We start from the raw sequence: 18,610 nt of genomic DNA, 5'->3' as shown, positions 1-18,610 counted from the left end.
AAGGTGGACTGGAATCAGCTACTGTAGTTAAAGGCAAATCAGCATCAAGAGCAGTGGGAGGCATTCATGGAGGAGGTAAAGAGGGTTCAGAGTAAATAAGAAAAAAAATAGTGGGGCTCCAAAACCTAGAGCCCCTTGAATGTCAAGGAATATGCAGGATTGGATAAAGCAAAAACGGAAAGCTTATGTCAGATACCGAGAGCTCGATACTGCGGAAAGACTACAAGACTACAGAAAGTGCATGGGCGAAACTAAAAACGGAAATTAGGAAAGCAAGGCAAGGGTATGGGCAGGTATGGGCAAATAAAAATCAAGGTAAATGAAGAGATGTTATATAAATAAATGAAAAGCAGGAGGATAACTAACAAAGATGACAGGGTGGATGCAGAATAAGATGTTTCCCTAGTTGGGGAATCTAGGATCAAGGGACTCAAATTTCAAAATATGGGGGAAGCCACTTAGGACCGAGATGAGGAGAACTTTTTTTTACTTAGGGGGCTGTGAATCTTTGGAATTCTCTACCCCAGAGGGCTTTGGAAGCTCAGTCCTTGAGTATGTTTAAAGCAGAGATTGACAGATTTCTAAATACCAATAACATAAAGGGATATGGGAATAGTGTGGGGAAAAAGGCATTGAAATGGATGATCAACCATGATCGTATTAAATGGTGGAGCAGGCTCGATGGGCTGAGTGGCCTATTCCTAGTCCTATGTTCCTATAAAGCCTGTTAAAGATCAAAAAGGTGACCTGTGTGTCCAGATGGAAGACATGGTTCTGAATGAATACTTAGCATTCGTCATGAAGAAGGGAACAATGCAGACATCATGGTTAAAGCAGGAGCGTGAAATATTGGATGGGATAAACATGATGATGGAGGAAATATTAAGAGACTTAGCATCTTTGAAAGTAGATTAATTGCCGAGTTAAGATGAAATATACCCCAGGCTTCCAAGGGATGGGAGAAAATGGTGGCGCTTCCGACCATTATTTTCCAATCCTCTCTGGCTACAGGCATGATGCCAGAGGACTGGAGGACTGCTAACATCGTACAGTTGTTTTAAAAGGGAAACCGGGTTATTGCAGGCCAGTCAGTCAAAACTTGGTGGCAGGCAAATTATCAGAAAAAATTCTGAGGGACATTATTACTCATCATTCAGAAAGACATCGATTAATCAAGGATAGTATGGATTTATTAAGGGAAGGTCATGTCTGACTAGATTGATGTTTTGAGGAAGTAACAAGGAAGATCGATGAGAGCAGCACATTTGATATAATCTTCATGGATTTCACCAAGGCTTTTGACAAGGTCTCGCATGACACACTGGTCAGAAAAGTAAAAGTCCATGGGATCCAAGGGAAAGTGGCAAGTTAGATCCAAAATTTACTCATTAGCAGAAAACAAAGTGTAATGGTCGATAGACGTTTTTGTGAGCGGAAGGCTGTTTCCTGTGGAGTTCTGCAGGGCTCAGTACTCGGCCCCTTGCATTTTGTGGCACATATTAATGATTGAGATTTCATTGTAGGAGGCACAATTAACAAGTTTGCAGATAACTCAAAAATTGGCTGTGTGGTTGATAATGAGGAGGAAAGCTGTGGACTGCAGGAAGGTATCAATGGACTGGTCAGGTGGGCAGAAAAGTGGCAAATGGAATTCCACCCGGAGAAGTGCGAGGTAATTAAATGGGAAGGATAAACAAGGCAAGGGAATACCCAATAAATGGTAGGATACTGAGAAGTATAGAACACAGGGACATTGGAGTGCATGTCCACAAATTCCTGAAGGTAGTAGGACAGGTAGATGCAGTGCTTAAGAAGGCAAACAGAATAGTTTCCTTTATTGGAGGAAGCATGGAATCTAATAGCAGACAGTTATGCTGGAACTCTATAAAACTAGCTAGGCCACATCTAGAATACTGAATACAGTTCTATTTGTGTTACAGGAAAGAGATGATTGTATGAGAGGGTACAGAGAGATTTACAAAAATGTTGCCAGGAAAGAAAAAATTTAGCTATGAGGAAAGATTAGATAGGCTGGGCTGGTTTTCAAACAGAACAGAGGAGGCTGAGGGGAGACTTAATTGAGACATATAAAGTTATGAGGGAATCTGCCAATAAATGGCAGTTGGTACATTTTGGTAAAAAAAATACAAGTATTGTACTTTGAATGGGAGGAAGCTGGGTGATGTGCAAGAGGAAAAGGAGTTGGGGGTTCATATTCACAAAATACTAAAAACAGCACCTTAAATTGCTGGGGCCATGAAAATGGCTAAAAGGAACACTGGTCAAATTGCAAGAAGTTTAAAATATTAAAGTACAGATATAATGGTGAATCTCAACAAAAAACTTTACCAAGACCACAGTCAGAGTGCTGTATAGGAAGGACGTTGAGGTAATAGAGAGGGTACAGTCCAGATTCAATAGCTACCTGCCATGAGGAACAGCAAAATATGAAGATTCAAATACTGGGGCCATTTCCTCCATAACACAAAACAGATTATGGGTCAATTTGATGGAAGTTTTTAAAATGATGAAGTGTGAGGGAGGGACCAGAATAGATAGAAACCAACTTTACAGAGACTGAAGGGGTCTAGACTGAAGGAACAAAAGACAGAAGATTAAATTATTTAGGACACTAAACAGGAGAAAACTCTTTTTATTCACAGGATTGTGAGGCGCTACCATAGTGAGAAATTGGAGCAGAGACCATGGGAACCTTAAGTAGGGAGTAAAGGGAAATAGGAACAGAGCTGGCACATGGGATTATGCTGCAATGTGCTGCTTGTATGGAAGGTAAACAGCAAACACAGACTGGTTGGGATGAATGGCCTGCATCACTGTTGTCATTTCTATGAAATTCTATACAAAAAGGAATACCTGAACTGTGAACTTCCTCATGAATACTGTCCAATGGAACTTAGAGATTGACCAACAGCATTCAGCTTTTCCTTACCTCTCAACCCAAAGATGCATTGTGCCCAATGAATAGCCTAATATTCTAAAACATATCGCTCCAGTGAGTTGTTTGCAATTGACATTCCTACAACTGTATTAATGGTACATTGTAAATAGCAAAGAAAGATCTGGTCTTTATACTGGAGCCACTTAGCAGGTGTGTGATTATCAGGCAGTGTACGAGTGAAATGATCTCCTGTATGCTAGGAATACAAACTATTCAGATAAGAGTTTATTTAGACAAAATAATTGAAAACTATGTGTGTCTGCACAATAGGTCTATGAAACCAGAATTTGGTAGGACTCACAAATAAAATTGTGAATATGCAAAAGGCATGATTCAACCTGAGAGAATTTACCCTGGAGTTTTTGATTTCCAGCATTTATCTGCATCTCATTTCTTAATTACTTGGCAGAACTGCTGCATGGACCACAAGTTCCTGGGACCAGACTCTCTCAAGTACCACCCCAGTTCCAAAATGCAAATGGAAATTATTTTTCTGGAAGTTGCCCCTATGGCTGCTAAGTGCCTAAAATTCACCAGAAGCCAAAGATAGTTTCCAAGTGTCTTAATACATGAGGTCATATGAAAAGAAACACTGAACATCTTTGGCAAAACAACATTGATAGAAGGGAGTTATACTCACAATGTGTCTGGCGGCAAATACACCATCAACAATGGCGCAACAGAAAGACGCCACTACACCAAAACTGATGAACACGATCGATGCCACCAGCTAAAGAAACAGAATGTACATTTAATACAAAAGAAAACACAGGCTGGGAAGAGTATTCAAACTCTAAAGGCAATTTTTGAATTTCTGCTTTGTTTTGAGAGACACATGACGAAATGGATTGCAGAACTAATTGAAATGCTTGATTAAACCAAAAAATAATTAACCATTTGGGAAATTAGACTAAAAGAAAGGGAACATGCACATTGCTGGCAGGTGATCTTAGATGTTGTATGCATTTCAATGAACACCGTCCATAACTTTGTGCACAGACTGAAAATGCACAGGTCCAATTTTCTGAATGCTTGTTTCTGGTGGAGAGCCTTCACACTGGAATCACATGAACTAGGAAATGGTATAAGTGTTCCTGACATTTCCATCCAATAATTGTATTTAAAGCACCCAGGATTTCCCAATTAGTGTGTCTGACACCCCACAAAGACCTTCCATTCAGGAAATCAGCTTTACTAAGTCAGTGATGCACAGTTTGCATTTTGCAAAGATGCTGTCATAGCTTCAGTTAAGTTTTAGAAATGTAGAGTCATTCCATACAAAAAGGGGGCTATTCAGCCCATTGTGCCTATGCCAGATCTTCGAAAAATAGTTCTCCAATTCGTTCTACTCCTTCTACACAACCCTGCAAAGCTTTCCTTACAATAAACTTTGACAGATTCTTGCAAGAGTTATGGGAAATCATTACACAAGTTTACAACAGTTTAAGAGTAAAAAGCTGTACTCTTTAATCAGCCCATTCCAATGTTTAATACAAGTTCAAAACATGGTATCAGCCTGCAAACAGATCACTTGCATTTGTCATTATCATGGTCAGGACAGGTTAAGCTACATGTTATACGACCATCAGAATTGAATCAGAAATCTGGATGAACAGATTGTCAGACATCCAAACAACAGCACAGAAAACAGATATAGTGACAGCTACATTTGACTCAAGAGTATTGTATTGTCATGAATATAAAGTCTCTGGTTGTACAGAACTTGATTATTGCTGAAAAAAAGAGAGACTTTTTTTGTCAAAGCTTTTCGTTTTGCACTCATCAGGACAATTTGCAAGAAAATGCCAATGTCAGGGGAAACAACAATTTATACTGTATGAGAAGAGAGTGTTGATTGGTTGGCAAGTGTACTCTGATTGATAGAGGCGTTGCCATGGAGAATGCACCAGTTGATGGTGACTGGCAGTTAACTGCCAGGCATTGTTTGAAATTTAAACCAGGTAGTTTGACTCTGATTGGTCAAGATATTGACCTGGGCAATGAGTCAGCAAATGGCTGTCACTTATTTTGTTTAGCTGAAACAGGTGCAATGTGTGTATGTGTTCTTTATGTCTACAAAGAACAGGGTCCTGTGTATTAATATATGTAGCTTCTAATACACACAAATGGGCCACATTGCGAGCCTGACTGATGATCTTTTTTCAGTAATAAAGTCTTTAGTTGCGACTTGTAGTAATTAGTAATGCTTCATTTCATCAGATACTGACCAGTGATCCTAAACCTTCGATGTAAATATGGCTATACGAATCATTGGGTTTCTAGGCCGCAAAGAGTAGAAATGGGAAGAGTTCTATTGAAAAGTCATTGATCCAAAATGTTAACTCTGTTTTTCTCTCCACGGATGCTGCCAGATCTGCTGAGTATTTCCAGCATTTTCTGCTTATATTTCAGATTTCCAGCATCTGCAGTATTTTGCTTTTGTAAAATTAGCCTAGTGCAAAAAATGAGATTGAGATGAGGTTACATAATTTATACTATTATTAACTGACCTTCAAGTGAAACCTAATGGCTGAACTATTGCCTCAGTGTCCAAATGGAGATCTCCAGTCCACCACTTACGCAGTCTCTTGATATCCATTAGGTTATGTTTGAATCTTGGAGAAAATCCAGTCCTCGATTTCATACCTTACTCTGCACAAATTAGTGCAAATGTTCAAAAGAAGTTAGTTACATTCGCATTGTGAAAGCACTGCATTTACAATTGAGAAATGCAGCATTTCACGAGCTGAGGTGTAACTGGCAGTGAAAAGTTTTAATCCAGATCCACGAGAGATCTGGAGCAAGACATAAGGTTCCTAAATCAAAAATATCAAAGCTTCAATTGGTTTATTGATGTCATATGAATTGGCATGATGAAGATGTCAAGGGATGTGGGTTTACTATGGACAAATGGCGATCTGGGGGAGGTGGTGGGTGACACAGGAACACGATCTCCTTTGAACAATCTGCATGGAGGAACAATCTTAAAGGGCCCAAATGGTGTTGTCATACTGCTCCTCCCTGTGGACCCATCTCTCTGGTTCTGCCTGAAAGAGCTCTCAGCCAGGTTTGCCCCCACTTTGGGAGCAATCGCAGAGGTCCTTCAAAAACCTGTGGCACCTGGGAGTGGGTCAGATCATAGGCATCGTGAGAGCTCTGTGGGAACTGAGCACAAACATGCAGGAGTTGCCTTCTGTGATATATGAGCTGCATGTTCAAAGAATGGAATCCTAAAGGAATTGAGGAACATGACTGGCTATTGCCAGCGAGCTCTCAGGGCCATTTGTGTGCCGTCAATGACACCCTGCACTAGCGGGAAACATGCGATTGCTGCAAACCCCAATGATCTTGCAACCCTGGCTTTCGGGATCCAGAAAGAATTGGACAAATTGGTGCGCTCTCCTGAAAAAGGCATCTGTCACCTCCCGGATGCACTTGTGTGTGTCGCTGACTGGGACATGTCACACAGGTCCCCAGTGGAGCCCTGGAAGGAACCACTGGCAAAGAGGTTTAAGGAAGCGGTAACCGTCTTTGCCACTGGCATGGGATTCACTCCAAGTCCTTTCAGCCACAAGTCATCATGAAGAAGCTGACAGGTGTGTGCAATCACATTCTGGGACATTCTAAGGCGCCTCTGGCATTGCCTTTCACTCATTTGTAGATAGCTGCACCGCCTGTGATATACTGGGCCATTGCTCGCCTTTGCAGTGGACCCTGTTCACCAGCATCCTGACCTTCTTGAGACCCTGTCGCCTCTTACTGCTCAGGCTGTTACTCTTCCTGGCTCTGTGCCAACCTGTGAAGGGCCCTCCTTCTCCTCATCTGGATGAGAGGCAGCAGAAAGGCAGGGTTGCCTTGAGGCTGCGTCATCCAGGCCTAAGTGGATCTGTGAATGAATTTAAGTAATAAACATAGTGAGCATATTCTTTACAGGTTTGCCTCCATCTCAGAACCACCAAGCTAGCGCTAAGCCTTGTGCCTGGCTTCCATCTAGACATGACATTCCCCACCCCTTCCAGCTGAAGGACCACCTAGAGGACCTGAAATAGCTGTTTCTCCCAATCATACGTGAGTGTACATTGAGACATTGCTCTTTGATCAGGGTGATGAGGGCCATGTGTGAGAAACCCCCTCTGACAATGTTCAGCACGCCTCCAGTAGACTCTAGACTCTATGGAGAGACCATTGCCTTGGTAACATAGAAAGGCTAACTACACGAGCCTTTGTCAGGCATAACCATTCACTTGTGAAGATGGAGGTTTGGAATCGGGCGTTTGCTGCTATCCACCAGCCATGCCCTTCAAGGCATCCACTTCCCTCCCTCCCTTCCTTCATCCCTGCCTCTAACAGCAGCAGATGGCAAATGGCACAGAATGAACGGCAGCTCCAGACATTGCTGAGCTCTCAATGTTATGAAACCTGCTGTTTCAGTTCCACTTCAAAATGCCTTTCCCTTAATTTGGAGGGGGAATTTAATTCTGGCGAGGTGGCCTTTTAATGAGCACGCATGACTTGCTAATGTATGCAAAAGGACTTCTTCACTTTGTTCATCGGCCGCTTTTAATCCACCTTTAAAGTCCGGAGAACAGAATTCCTAAAGTTCATCCTGACATCGGGAAACTGATTTTTGGCCTAACGCCAAATTAAGATCCCCCGGTGACAAGCTTCCACCTGCTGGTGGGACCAGAAGATTTGGCCCTGTATGTCTCATGGACTCAGTATCTACCCTTCTCTTATACCTCTTCATCAGAGGCCTGTGACAGCAGGCCTCGTGGGTGATGAAAGTAAACTTGATTTAAGAAGATCGAGGGAAGGATGAGTCCTATTTCGATGCTATTTTGCTGCTCGGTGAGATACGTCAGAGGTCTGAAGAACTTTGCTAGCTTGACGAAAGTACTGGATTGCATAGCTTCAATCAGGATCTCACTTGAATGCCTGGCTTGTGCTAATTTCATTTAATGAAGTTATGAGGATCATAGTCATCTGCTGTGCATTGACTGTTCTGGGGAACAATGGTTAATATGTGCAAATCTCTGGGCCAGACATGATAATCAGATAGTCAGTCAGGGAGATTGCAGCCCACTTGACTGCCCAGATGGTGTAGCTCACCAACAAGCTCTGAACACTGGGTCCATTATTGGGAGCTGGGGCTCTTCCTTGTCTCCGCATCATTTACTTATTGTCAACAAGAGTTAGGCACAGTAGTGTCCTGGGCTAGGAGTGGTCTAATGTTGTGATACATTGAACACCAAATGGAATAAAGCCCAGTGCTTAATTATCTGTACATAGATGCTTCTGAAAATGTCTTACCTTGTTGGAATTGCTGCTGAGAAGCTTGTCAAGAGGTATTAGTGGCAGTGCAATAGAAGGCAGAAGTGCTTATGGCGTACCCAGTAGTAATCCAAACAACTATGATCCCACATCATAGCATAATGTAGGTGCAGAATGTATCCATTCGAACCAACTCTTGATGTGATAAGTTAAAATGTAGATTCACCTGCAAATCACAGCTTTAGCTGTGTGACTCTTTGAATATCACTGGTTGTGTGATAACAGTAATAGTTAGGAATTGCCAAAGTTTGTTTTATCAAGCAGCATGCTCAGTCTTCCACTGTTGCTCCTGAGCCATGTGCTAGTAGACATATTGGGCCCGATTTTAACGCTGTGCAAGTGGATGGGTTTTGAGCGAGTTAAAATCTTGCCCATCAGCTTTTTTCAATTACGTAACTTTGTGTCACATTGGCTGGATTTTTCCTTTGAGCTGCGAACAAATAGCACCAGACATTTAATACTTGCACTTGCCCATAGAATTTCCATGGGGTTTTTAAATGACCAATTAGTCAGCTAAACATCCAAAAAGTACTGCACCCTCCTCAGAGCATCTGTGACCCATGTGAACAGGGCAAGCAACTGTGTATTTACTTTAACAATTCTTCAATCTGACTGCTTATAAAGTATAAGTTAGAGTGAGTGAATTCAATGTCAAATCAGGTACAGAAAGAAAGCAAAAGAGTGAGAGAGGGATAGAAAGAAATAAAGATTGATTTAAAAGAGAGAGCAACAAGAAACAGAAAGAAAATATTTTTAAAAACTCTAACAATAATTAAAAGCTGTAGGAATGAGACTTCACAATTGTAAAAGCTATTTTCAGTGCCAGCAAGGTTGTTTGGCAGTAGCTAACACTTAAATTTCCTTTTGGTGGCAGGTTAAGGCTGATTCCTGGGATGAGGGCATTAGTTTATGAGGAAAGGTTGGACAGGTTAGGCCTGTATCCATTGGAGTTTAGAAGAATGAGGGGGAATATAATTGTACCATATAAGATTCTGAAGGGAATTGACAAGGTGAATGCTGAAAGGATGTTTTCCCTTGCGGGAGAGACTAGAACTAGGGGACAGAGTTTAAAAATAAGGGGTTTCCAATGTAATATGGAGATGTTGGGAATTTTTTTATCTTAGAGGATCGTGTGGAACTCTCTTTCCCAGAGAGTGGTGGAGGCAGGGTCATTAGATATTTTTAAGGCTGAATTAGGTAGATTTTTGATTGACAAGGGAGTCAAAGGGTATAGGGGTTAGGAAGGAAAGTGGAGGTGAAGTGACAATCAGATCAGCCATGATCTTCTTGAATGGTGGAGCAGGCTCGAGGGGCCAAATGCCTACTCCTGCTCCTTATTAGGATGTTCGTATGTACATACCTAAACTGTTTCAGGTATTTTAGTTTGTAACTATGATATCAGTGCAGAAACATCACGCTGTTCAATGTAATTGAATGGCAAGTCAGACAGCAAGATACCTTCTTTGCGCAACTCCTGAAGAGCAGAGCACCTCAGATAACAATTTCTGGATTTCCGTATCTAACTGTACATGTGTGGTCGCTGGAGGTTGCTGTTTGATTTGCACATAAATGGTGGTGAGCCCTGTTAGCCTCACCATTATTTTCACGCAAAATCTGGCCCAGTGTAAATTTTCAAGACAGTAGAAGCTACTTAATAAGTGTGCAAAATATAGGAGGTTGATGTGGATGGAGCAAATGGGAACTAATTTCTCTCAATAATTTCCAGCGGACTGACTGGAATGGCCCAGACCAATCTGTTCAGCTAGGAAGAATGACACGGTTCAATCAACCAACAGTTCAATCAGCTGAAGGACTCAGTCTTGACTACGCGATGATGTACAGCAGTGAGGAGATGATGGTGTCAGCCGGTGTGCCAATAGGTCAACTTGGAATTTCAGCACACTGATCTGATTGCATTCTCTCTGCATTTCAGTGAGCCTCACTTCTCCTGGGTGCCAGGAGCACAGCCAAGTCTCACAGCTGACTGAAAACCTCGTAGGCTGGGGAGAGCACCGCAGAGACAGTCCAGCATCTCCCACAACTGGTGCTACTAACCGAGTCTCTGACTTGATGACCTGCCCGACGACCAGTATTTCAGTCAACTGTAGGACTCAGCTATTTTATCATCATCTAAGCAAAGCAGAGTCTTATAGTGAACTGGAATGGAGGCTGACTGAACAGTTCCACCATTGCGCCAATTGGACTTTGTCAGTTGAATAAAATGCATGGGCCGAGGAAGGCTGCAAACAGAACCAGTCATTGTGGCCTCTGTTAGGTAAGATGATCACATAATTAGTGTGACTTGGTTTTCCCTGGCATGTCCTAACTAAATGACTTAATAAAAACATAAAATTCTGGAAAAACTCAGCAGGTCTGGCAGCACCTGTGGAGAGAAACAGAGTTAACGTTGAGTCTGTATGGCTATTTTTCAGAGCTCTGAAGAAGAGTCGTACGGACTCGAAACGTTAACTCTGTTTCTCCTTCCGCAGATGCTGTCAGACCTGCTGAGTTTTTCCAGCATTTTCTGTTTTTCTTTCAGATTTCCAGCATCTGCAGTATTTTGCTTTTATTTAAATGATTTAATATCCTTTGAGATTAGGCTTCAAAAACATTAAACATTATTATTAGTACAAAAGCAAAAGTACTGCAGATGCTGACAGAACTCTCCACTGTGTCTAATCCATTTCACGCACTTCTGCTCTCATTCTTTTCCCTCCCTCCCAAAAAATGACAGGGTTCCCCTTGTCCCCACTTCCACACTATCAGCCTCCGTATTCAAGGGATCAATCTCCACCATTTTCGCCAGCTCTAGAGTGATGCCACCACCGAACACATCTTCCCTTGCCCTCCCCTTCCAGCATTCTGAAGGGACTGTTCCCTCCGTGACACCCTAAGCCACTCCTCTGTCACCCCTAACACCCCCTTCCTTTCCCTATGTCATTTTCCATGCAAGTGCCGGAGATACAACAGCTGTCCTTTCACTTCTTCTATTCTCACTGTTCAAGGCTGCAAACTTGCCTTCCAAATGAAACAGTGATTTACTTGCACCTCTTTCAATCTAGTGTATGCCATTTGCTGTTCACAATATTGTCCCCTCTGCATTGAAACCCAAATGTAGACTGGCTGACCGCTTTGCGGAACACCACCATTCATTCTGTAAGCATGATTCCAAGCTCCCGGTTGCTTGTCATTTTAATTCTCCCAGCTTTCTCCCATGCTAACCTTTCTGTCCTTGGCCTGCTAGTGTTTCAGTGAAGCTCAACGCAAGCTCGAGGAACAGGTCCTCATCTTTCTACTCGGCCCTCCACAACCTTCTGCGCTCAACATTAGTTCAACAACTTTAGATCATAATCTCATCCTTCATCTTGTTCTTTGTGTTTTTTCTCTGTTTTTTTATTTTGCTGGGTCAGTCTTGTCTAGTTTCTTTCTTTATTCCCTCATGTTATACTCAGATGGTTACTATGCAGCAATTCATGCCCCATTTGGACACAACCTTTGTTTCTTTACTATGCCCATTACCTCTCTTTGGCTGTTCAATCATGAAATCTTTTGTTATTTGATCTCTCCTGCCCTCCACCCTATCACAGGCCTTCACTCTTGTCCTTCCTGCCCCATCCTCCCTTCCACTGGCTTAAAAACTCTTGTATTTCTATCTTTCTTCAGTTCTGATGTAAGGTCATCTTGACCTGAAACAATTAGCTCTGTTTCTCTCCACAGATGCTGCCTGACCTGCTGAGTATTTCCAGCACTTTTTGTTATGATTCCAGCTGATGTTACTACTGGACAAATGAGGTCCCAGGGTAGAAGCTGGCTTGATAGATCATAACTTTTATTTTTTGTTTAGAAATGCGGAGGGTGGCTACTGAACAGAGTCACAGGAGTCAGCTGATTAACTATTAACGAAAGAATAAAACATATATTAAACAAGAAAGGATTAACTATATTACAATACTCCTTCACCCTCCACTATACCTTTACAGATATCAAGCTACAAAAAAACTTATACTCTAATGTTCATGGTACGTACACAGTCCATGTAAACCAATGGGCAACCTGTGGTCAGACACACTACACTCTGAAATCAAATGACAGCTGCCACCCCAAATAGATGCAATGGATCTCTCATCAACTCTCCCCAGACACTTGTCGCACCGTGAGCTAATCAGTCTCACGGAACTCCGTCTTTCACACAAGGGTTTCCAATCTCCACACTGAAAGAAGTCACCTTGCAATCTTCTCCCAAATGATGCTTTCTCATCATGCCTTCCATAAGGGTCCACCTCCAGGGGTCTCTGCTTCTGATGTTCCTCTCCCCTGGATTGCCATGTGCATTCAAGCATCGCATTCCACGCACACACTCTCCGATACTCAGCCATGTCAACAGAACACCACTGCTTCACATGCCCATAGTAAGGAGTCACCAACCTTTGGCTATCTCCTCAGATCCTCTGGCTTCTCACAAGCCCAATTTGCCTTGATTCTGCTCCCTGCAGCTTTCTCTTTAATTCGGAGCCATTTCCTCTGCTCCTTACTTTAACTTCACTGAACAGGATTTGTTCCAGATTCCCTGTTCTTGTTCCTTGACTTTAGCTGACATCTTGGGACCTTTTCCATCCCACTGCCTGGTTTTGGGACTTTTCTTCTGTTCTTTAGGGAAATCTATTCTCTGCAATTCCCTCTCCTGTCCAGCTTCCTTGCCCTGTGGTATCCACAGACCAACTGAACTCAAACTGCTTTTCTCTTTCTCAATGGGAATCAAGGGGAAAACTCTTCACTGGTTGGAATGATACCTAGCACAAAGGTGATGGTTGTGGTTGTTGGACGCCAACATAGCCCCAGGGCGTCACTGCAGGAGTTCCTCAGGATAGTGCAGTGGGCCCAACCATCTTCAGCTGCTTCATCAATGACCTCCTCTCCATCATAAGGTCAGAAGTGGGGATGTTTACTGATGATTGCACAATGTTCAGTCCCATACATAACTCCTCAGATACCGAAGAAGTCCGTGTCCTTTTGCAGCAAGACCTGGACAATATTCAGCCTTGGGCTGATAAGTGGCAAGTAACATCTGCACCACATAAGTGCCAGTCAATAACCATTGCCAACAAGAGAAAAGTTAACCATCTCCCATTCACATTCAATGGTATTATTACCACTGAATCCCCAACTATCAACCTCCTGGGGGATGCAACTGACCAAAAACTGAAGTGGACTAGCCATATAAATACTGTGGCTTATAAAAGCAGGTCAGAGGCTGGGAATTCTGCAGCATGTAACTCACCTCCTGACTCCCCAAAGCCTGTCCACCATCTAAAAGGCACTATAACTCAACAGGTCTGTCAGCAGATGCTGTCAGACCTGCTGAGTTTTTCCAGCTATTTTTGTTTTTGTTCTCTAAGGCACAGGTCAGGAATGTGTTGGAATATTCTCAACTTGCCTGCATGAGTGCAGTTTCAAAAACACAAGAAGCTCAACGCCATCCAGGACAAAGCAACATCCTTGAACAGCACCCCATTCACCATCTTAAACATTCACTCCCTCCACCATTGACACACGATGACAGCAGTGTGCGCCATCTACAAGATGCACGGCAGCAACTTGCCAAGGCTCCTCCTACAGCACTTTCCAAATCCACAACCTCTACCAGCTAAAACAACAAGGGCAGCACACACTAGGGAACATCACCATCTGCAAGTTCCCCTCCAGGTCACACACCATCCTAACTTGGAATCAGGGCCAGGGAGGGAAATTGTACGCCCCTGTGCTTCTCCTGTTTCAGGGCCCCTTATCCCCTCCCCACCCTTTAACCCTCTCCCTCAACCATGCATGTTATTTTTTTTCCCCTTTCAAGATAAAACAATCAATTCACCAAACAATCATAGAATGGCCCTAGTAAAATGATAACTTCCATTGTTGGCACCTGGTTACAAATACCGTCTGATATATATGCAGCATGGACCATTAATATTAAAGAGCAGCAACGATATATGCAGTGTTAGTTTGTGTGTGCCCTGTAGGTGATCCCACCTCAATAATTAAACAAACCAGAAAGTACAAATTTTAGTTTGACAGCATCATGCAATATTGTTAATTTAACAGGAAAATACCCCATTAGTTATATGTAACACTGTACAGGCAATAATACTGATTTTGGTAACTGCCTCATTAACATGCTCAGTACATTGCACCATATGTACACGGCGACAGTAAATTCATATCTGGGGGAAGGATTCAATACTTGCAAGTCAAGCATCTGTGGAGAGAGATACAGCGTTAACGTTTCAAGTCCAATGTGACTTCTTCCAAACTGCAGAGTTCTGAAGAAGAGTCATATTGGACTTGAAACGTTAACTCTGTTTCTCTCTCTCTCTCCACAGACGCTGCTGAGTTTTTCCAGCACTTTCTGTTTTTATGTCAGTGTGTGTGGGTTTTCCAAAGACTATAGTTTTACAAAACAAATATTCCCTTGTTCAGCACTGTTAGAAATGGCTTGTCAGAAAAACCAACAGGATGGAAAAGACAATTAAAAGCATTGGTGCTTTCTAATGAATACCATTATTAATATAGCAACATTCTTATTGCTGTTGCAGAGTCCATTGTTTCAACCGTCCCAAAGGAATTAATGTTCTAATATTGTAGAGCAGAAGCATTTGTAAATATTAGGGGCTGCAAAATTGGCCAGATTAAACTTCTGCAATTGGAAAAAGAGAGGCCATAACGTGACACAGTTGTCATGTTTAATATATCTATTGTATGAGGATGAAGTGTCTCTTCTTCGTTACGTAAATCTTAGCTAGAAAAAGCAAAGTAAAATCTCTTCACCTTTTAGGCCTGTGAATGTGATGCTGCTGAAAATCTTCATGATTTATAATAGTGTACAAACAATTGCTTACACCAACAGAATCGCCATCTTGCAGCTCTCCCCTGGCACTTGCCCCTCAAAAATACATCAAAATAAAACTAATCTTCTTGAGTTCAAAAAAACTTGATTATTTATCTGATTTCCTGTTTCCATTGAAGCCTTAAACAGCCTAGTTTCGATTCCAGCTGTGTTAACCACCCACCGGGTCATGAGGACTCGAAACGTCTCAACTCTTTTCTTCTCCGCCGATGCTGCCAGACCTGCTGAGTTTTTCCAGGTAATTCTGTTTTCGTTTTGGATTTCCAGCATCCACAGTAGTTTTTTGTTTTTACCCCAAAGGATACCTGCATAATCTGAAAGACCAAGGAACCTTTGCTGCCTTGCCTCTCGTCCCTGCAGACATTTCCATATTAACCTTCGTCCACCTTTCTCATACCGTAGCTAACGTGGTTATAGATGGAGGCTTTATTTCCAACCCTCCCTCTCACTGTCTCTCTCTCTGTTCAACCCCCCCCGTCACCGCCCTCCTCTCGTGGCCGTACCATTTTGAAATGCATATGATCATCCTTCTTTCCTTTTTTTCCATGACTTGAATGCATAAATCTCAGAGCAAGTGATTTTTAAAAAAAATCTATATTCACTGAAGGTTTTGGAAGAATTTTGGAGCCTTCATGGTTGACTGGCTTAAAAAAAAATTGGAACCACGAAGCTGCCTGAAGGCTGGAAGCAGCACCAAGGCAACTCAGTGAAACTGACTTGAAAGCCCTGCTAATTGCCCTTGAGGGGTTGGTGGTAAGCTACCTTCTTGAAACACTGCAGTCCAACTGGTAGACCCACAGTGCTGCTAGGAAAAGAGTTCCAGAATATTGACCCAGCAACAATGAAGGAACAGCAATATAGGTCCAAGCAGGTCCCGGGAGAGGGGGTATACCTGATACAAAACACTGGGGCCTGGGTTGGTGTTGGGGTGGGGAAAACAGGGTTCGGTGTTGAGTTCGTCCAGCCTGACAGTTCTGATATTTGGGGCAGCTTCATGGTTCCGATTTTTTTTTAAGCCAGTCAACCATGAAGCTGTCCCAAGCTCGGAAGCAGCAGAGCAGTGATTGGAGGAGCAGCCGGCATGGGAAAAGCAGACCTGTTCCTCCAATCACAAATCCTGCTTCTCCCACTTGAGCACTGGCCTCCAAAATTCTTCCAATAACCTTCAGTGAATATAGATTTTTTTTTTTTAAATCACTTACTGTGGGATTTATGCATTCAACTCATGGGTAAAAAGGAAAGGAGGATGATCATTCACATTTCAAAATGGTAAGGCTGCTGGGGGGGCGTGGTGTGTGTGTCAGTGAAGGGAGAGAGAGAGACAGAGAGAGAGAGAGTGTGACAGGAAAGGTTGGAAATAAAGTCTCCGTCTATAATCACACCAGCCATGGCATATTAGAGGTGGACGAAGGTTAATATGGAAATCTCTGCAGGGATGAGAGGCAAGGCAGCAAAGGTTTCTTGCGCTTTCAGACTGTGCAGGTATCCTTTGGGGGTGGATGGTTAAAACAGCTGGAATTGAAACTAGGCTGTTTAAGGCGTCAATGGAAACAGGAAATGAGATAAATAATCACCTTTTTTGAACTTAAAAATACATTAAAATAAATATAATCTTCTTGAGGGGCAAGCGCTAGGGGAGAGCTGCAGAATGGCATTTCTGTTGGTGTAAGTAATTGTTTATACACCTATTATAAATCATTAGGATTGTCAGCAGCACCACATTCACAAGCCTAAAAGATTAAGAGATTTTACTTCGCTCTTTTTAGCTAAGACTTATGTAACAAAACTGAGGCACTGTCCATCTCCACACAATAGATATGTTGAATGTAATAACTCTGCCATTCCACAGACCTGAAACGTTAACTCTACTTCTCTCTCCACAGATGCTGCCAGGCCTGCTGAGCTTTTCTGGCATTTTCTGTTTTTATTTCAGATTTCCAGCACCCACAGTATTTTACTTTTGTCTTATGTTCAATTCACTGTCACTTCTCTTCCAGGAATGCCTACCTTGAAGAAGTACTGCTCTTCTCTCCGACAGGATTTCCATTCAACTCTTTCACCCTGTTCACCCTCATTGCTTTCCATTTCTCTCCTGGTGTTTGACAAGGGGTTTACCAAAACCCACTTTCACAGCCATATTTTCTTCCTCAGTGACTGTCTCCATCTCTGACTTACCCCACATGGATTCCAACTAAGTTCCATCCCTCGTGTTTTGAATCCACCCAGGATTACATCTATCTCCGCGACATACAACATTCCTCAGACTGCTGTTCTCGCCACATCCTGAGATCCACTCTCAGTGCCATGCGCCGCCACACTCGAGTTCCCTCTCCAGCAGCACTGACTCACCCTATCTCAAAGCTGTCCTTGTTCCCAGTTTCATTTTATTCTTCGTCTCATCCGGCGCCTTAACAAGGAACATTTTCCCTTCCATTCAGGTGTTAAGAAACACAAGCTCCAACAACTTATTGGTACCAATGCCCATCCAGGACCCTCCACCCCTTCCCGTTCCTCTGACACCACCCCTTCTCCCAATCCCACCCTTTGCTGCATATTCACCATACCCTCTGACCTTCCTTGAGGGAGGGCTTTATATTTCTGGGACATTGGGACTGTTTCTGGGGGCAGTGGGAACTGTACAAGATTGATGGGTTGCACCTAAACCGGAATGGGACCAACATCCTTGCGGGGAGGTTTGCTCGTGCTGTTGGGGAGGGTTTAAACTAACTTGGCAGGGGGATGGGGTCCTGAGAGGAGGTTCAGCAGGGGGAGACGCACAGCCAAAATCAGAAGAGAGAGCAAGTAAGTCTGGAAGGCACACAAATTATAGGCCAGTTAAGGCACAAGGGAGTTTGGCAAGGTTGGATGGTATTTATTTTAATGCAAGGAGTCTGACGAATAAGGCAGATTAGTTGAGCGCACAAATTAACACATGGAAGCATGATGTCATTGCTGTCACAGAGACATGGTTGAGAGAGGGGCAGGATTGCCAGCTCAATGTTCCAGGATATAGGGTCTTCAGGCAAGACAGGGAAGGAGGTAAAAGGGGAGGGGGTGTCGCAGTATTGATTAAGGAATCAATTACAGCAATAAAGAGGGATGACATCTTAGAAGGCTCCTCAAATGAAGCCATATGGGTAGAACTGAAAAATAAAAAAGGAGTACTCACATTGCTGGGAGTGTACTACAGGCCCCCAAACAGTCAGAGAGAAATAGAAGAGCGGATATGTAGGCAAATTTCAGAGAAGTGTAAAAATAATAGGGTAGTAATAGTGGGGGATTTCAACTTCCCCAACATTAATTGGGTTAGTCAGTGTGATAGGTTTAGAGGGAGCGGAATTCTTAAAATTCATCCAGGAGAGCTTTTTAAACCAGTACGTAGGACTTACAAGAGAGGGGGCGGTGCTGGACTTAATTTTAGG

General features: G+C 42.8%; 1 protein-coding gene across 2 annotated transcripts in view; it reads right to left on the bottom strand.

The window, feature by feature from the left end:
• Positions 1-18,610, bottom strand: part of tmem255a (transmembrane protein 255A) — a 116,662-nt gene that overhangs the window by 79,830 nt on the left and 18,222 nt on the right. For both annotated transcript variants that reach the window (XM_078547624.1, XM_078547626.1), the window contains one exon: positions 3,600-3,689. In XM_078547624.1, coding sequence (XP_078403750.1) covers positions 3,600-3,689 — 90 coding nt within the window. The remainder of the gene's footprint in view (positions 1-3,599; positions 3,690-18,610) is intronic.

This window comes from Cetorhinus maximus, chromosome 8 (genome assembly GCF_964194155.1).
Source record: "Cetorhinus maximus chromosome 8, sCetMax3.hap1.1, whole genome shotgun sequence".
Taxonomy (NCBI): Eukaryota; Metazoa; Chordata; class Chondrichthyes; order Lamniformes; family Cetorhinidae; genus Cetorhinus; species Cetorhinus maximus.
The sequence above is the reverse complement of the archived record's forward strand: the minus strand, read 5'-3'. Positions and strand labels throughout refer to the sequence as shown.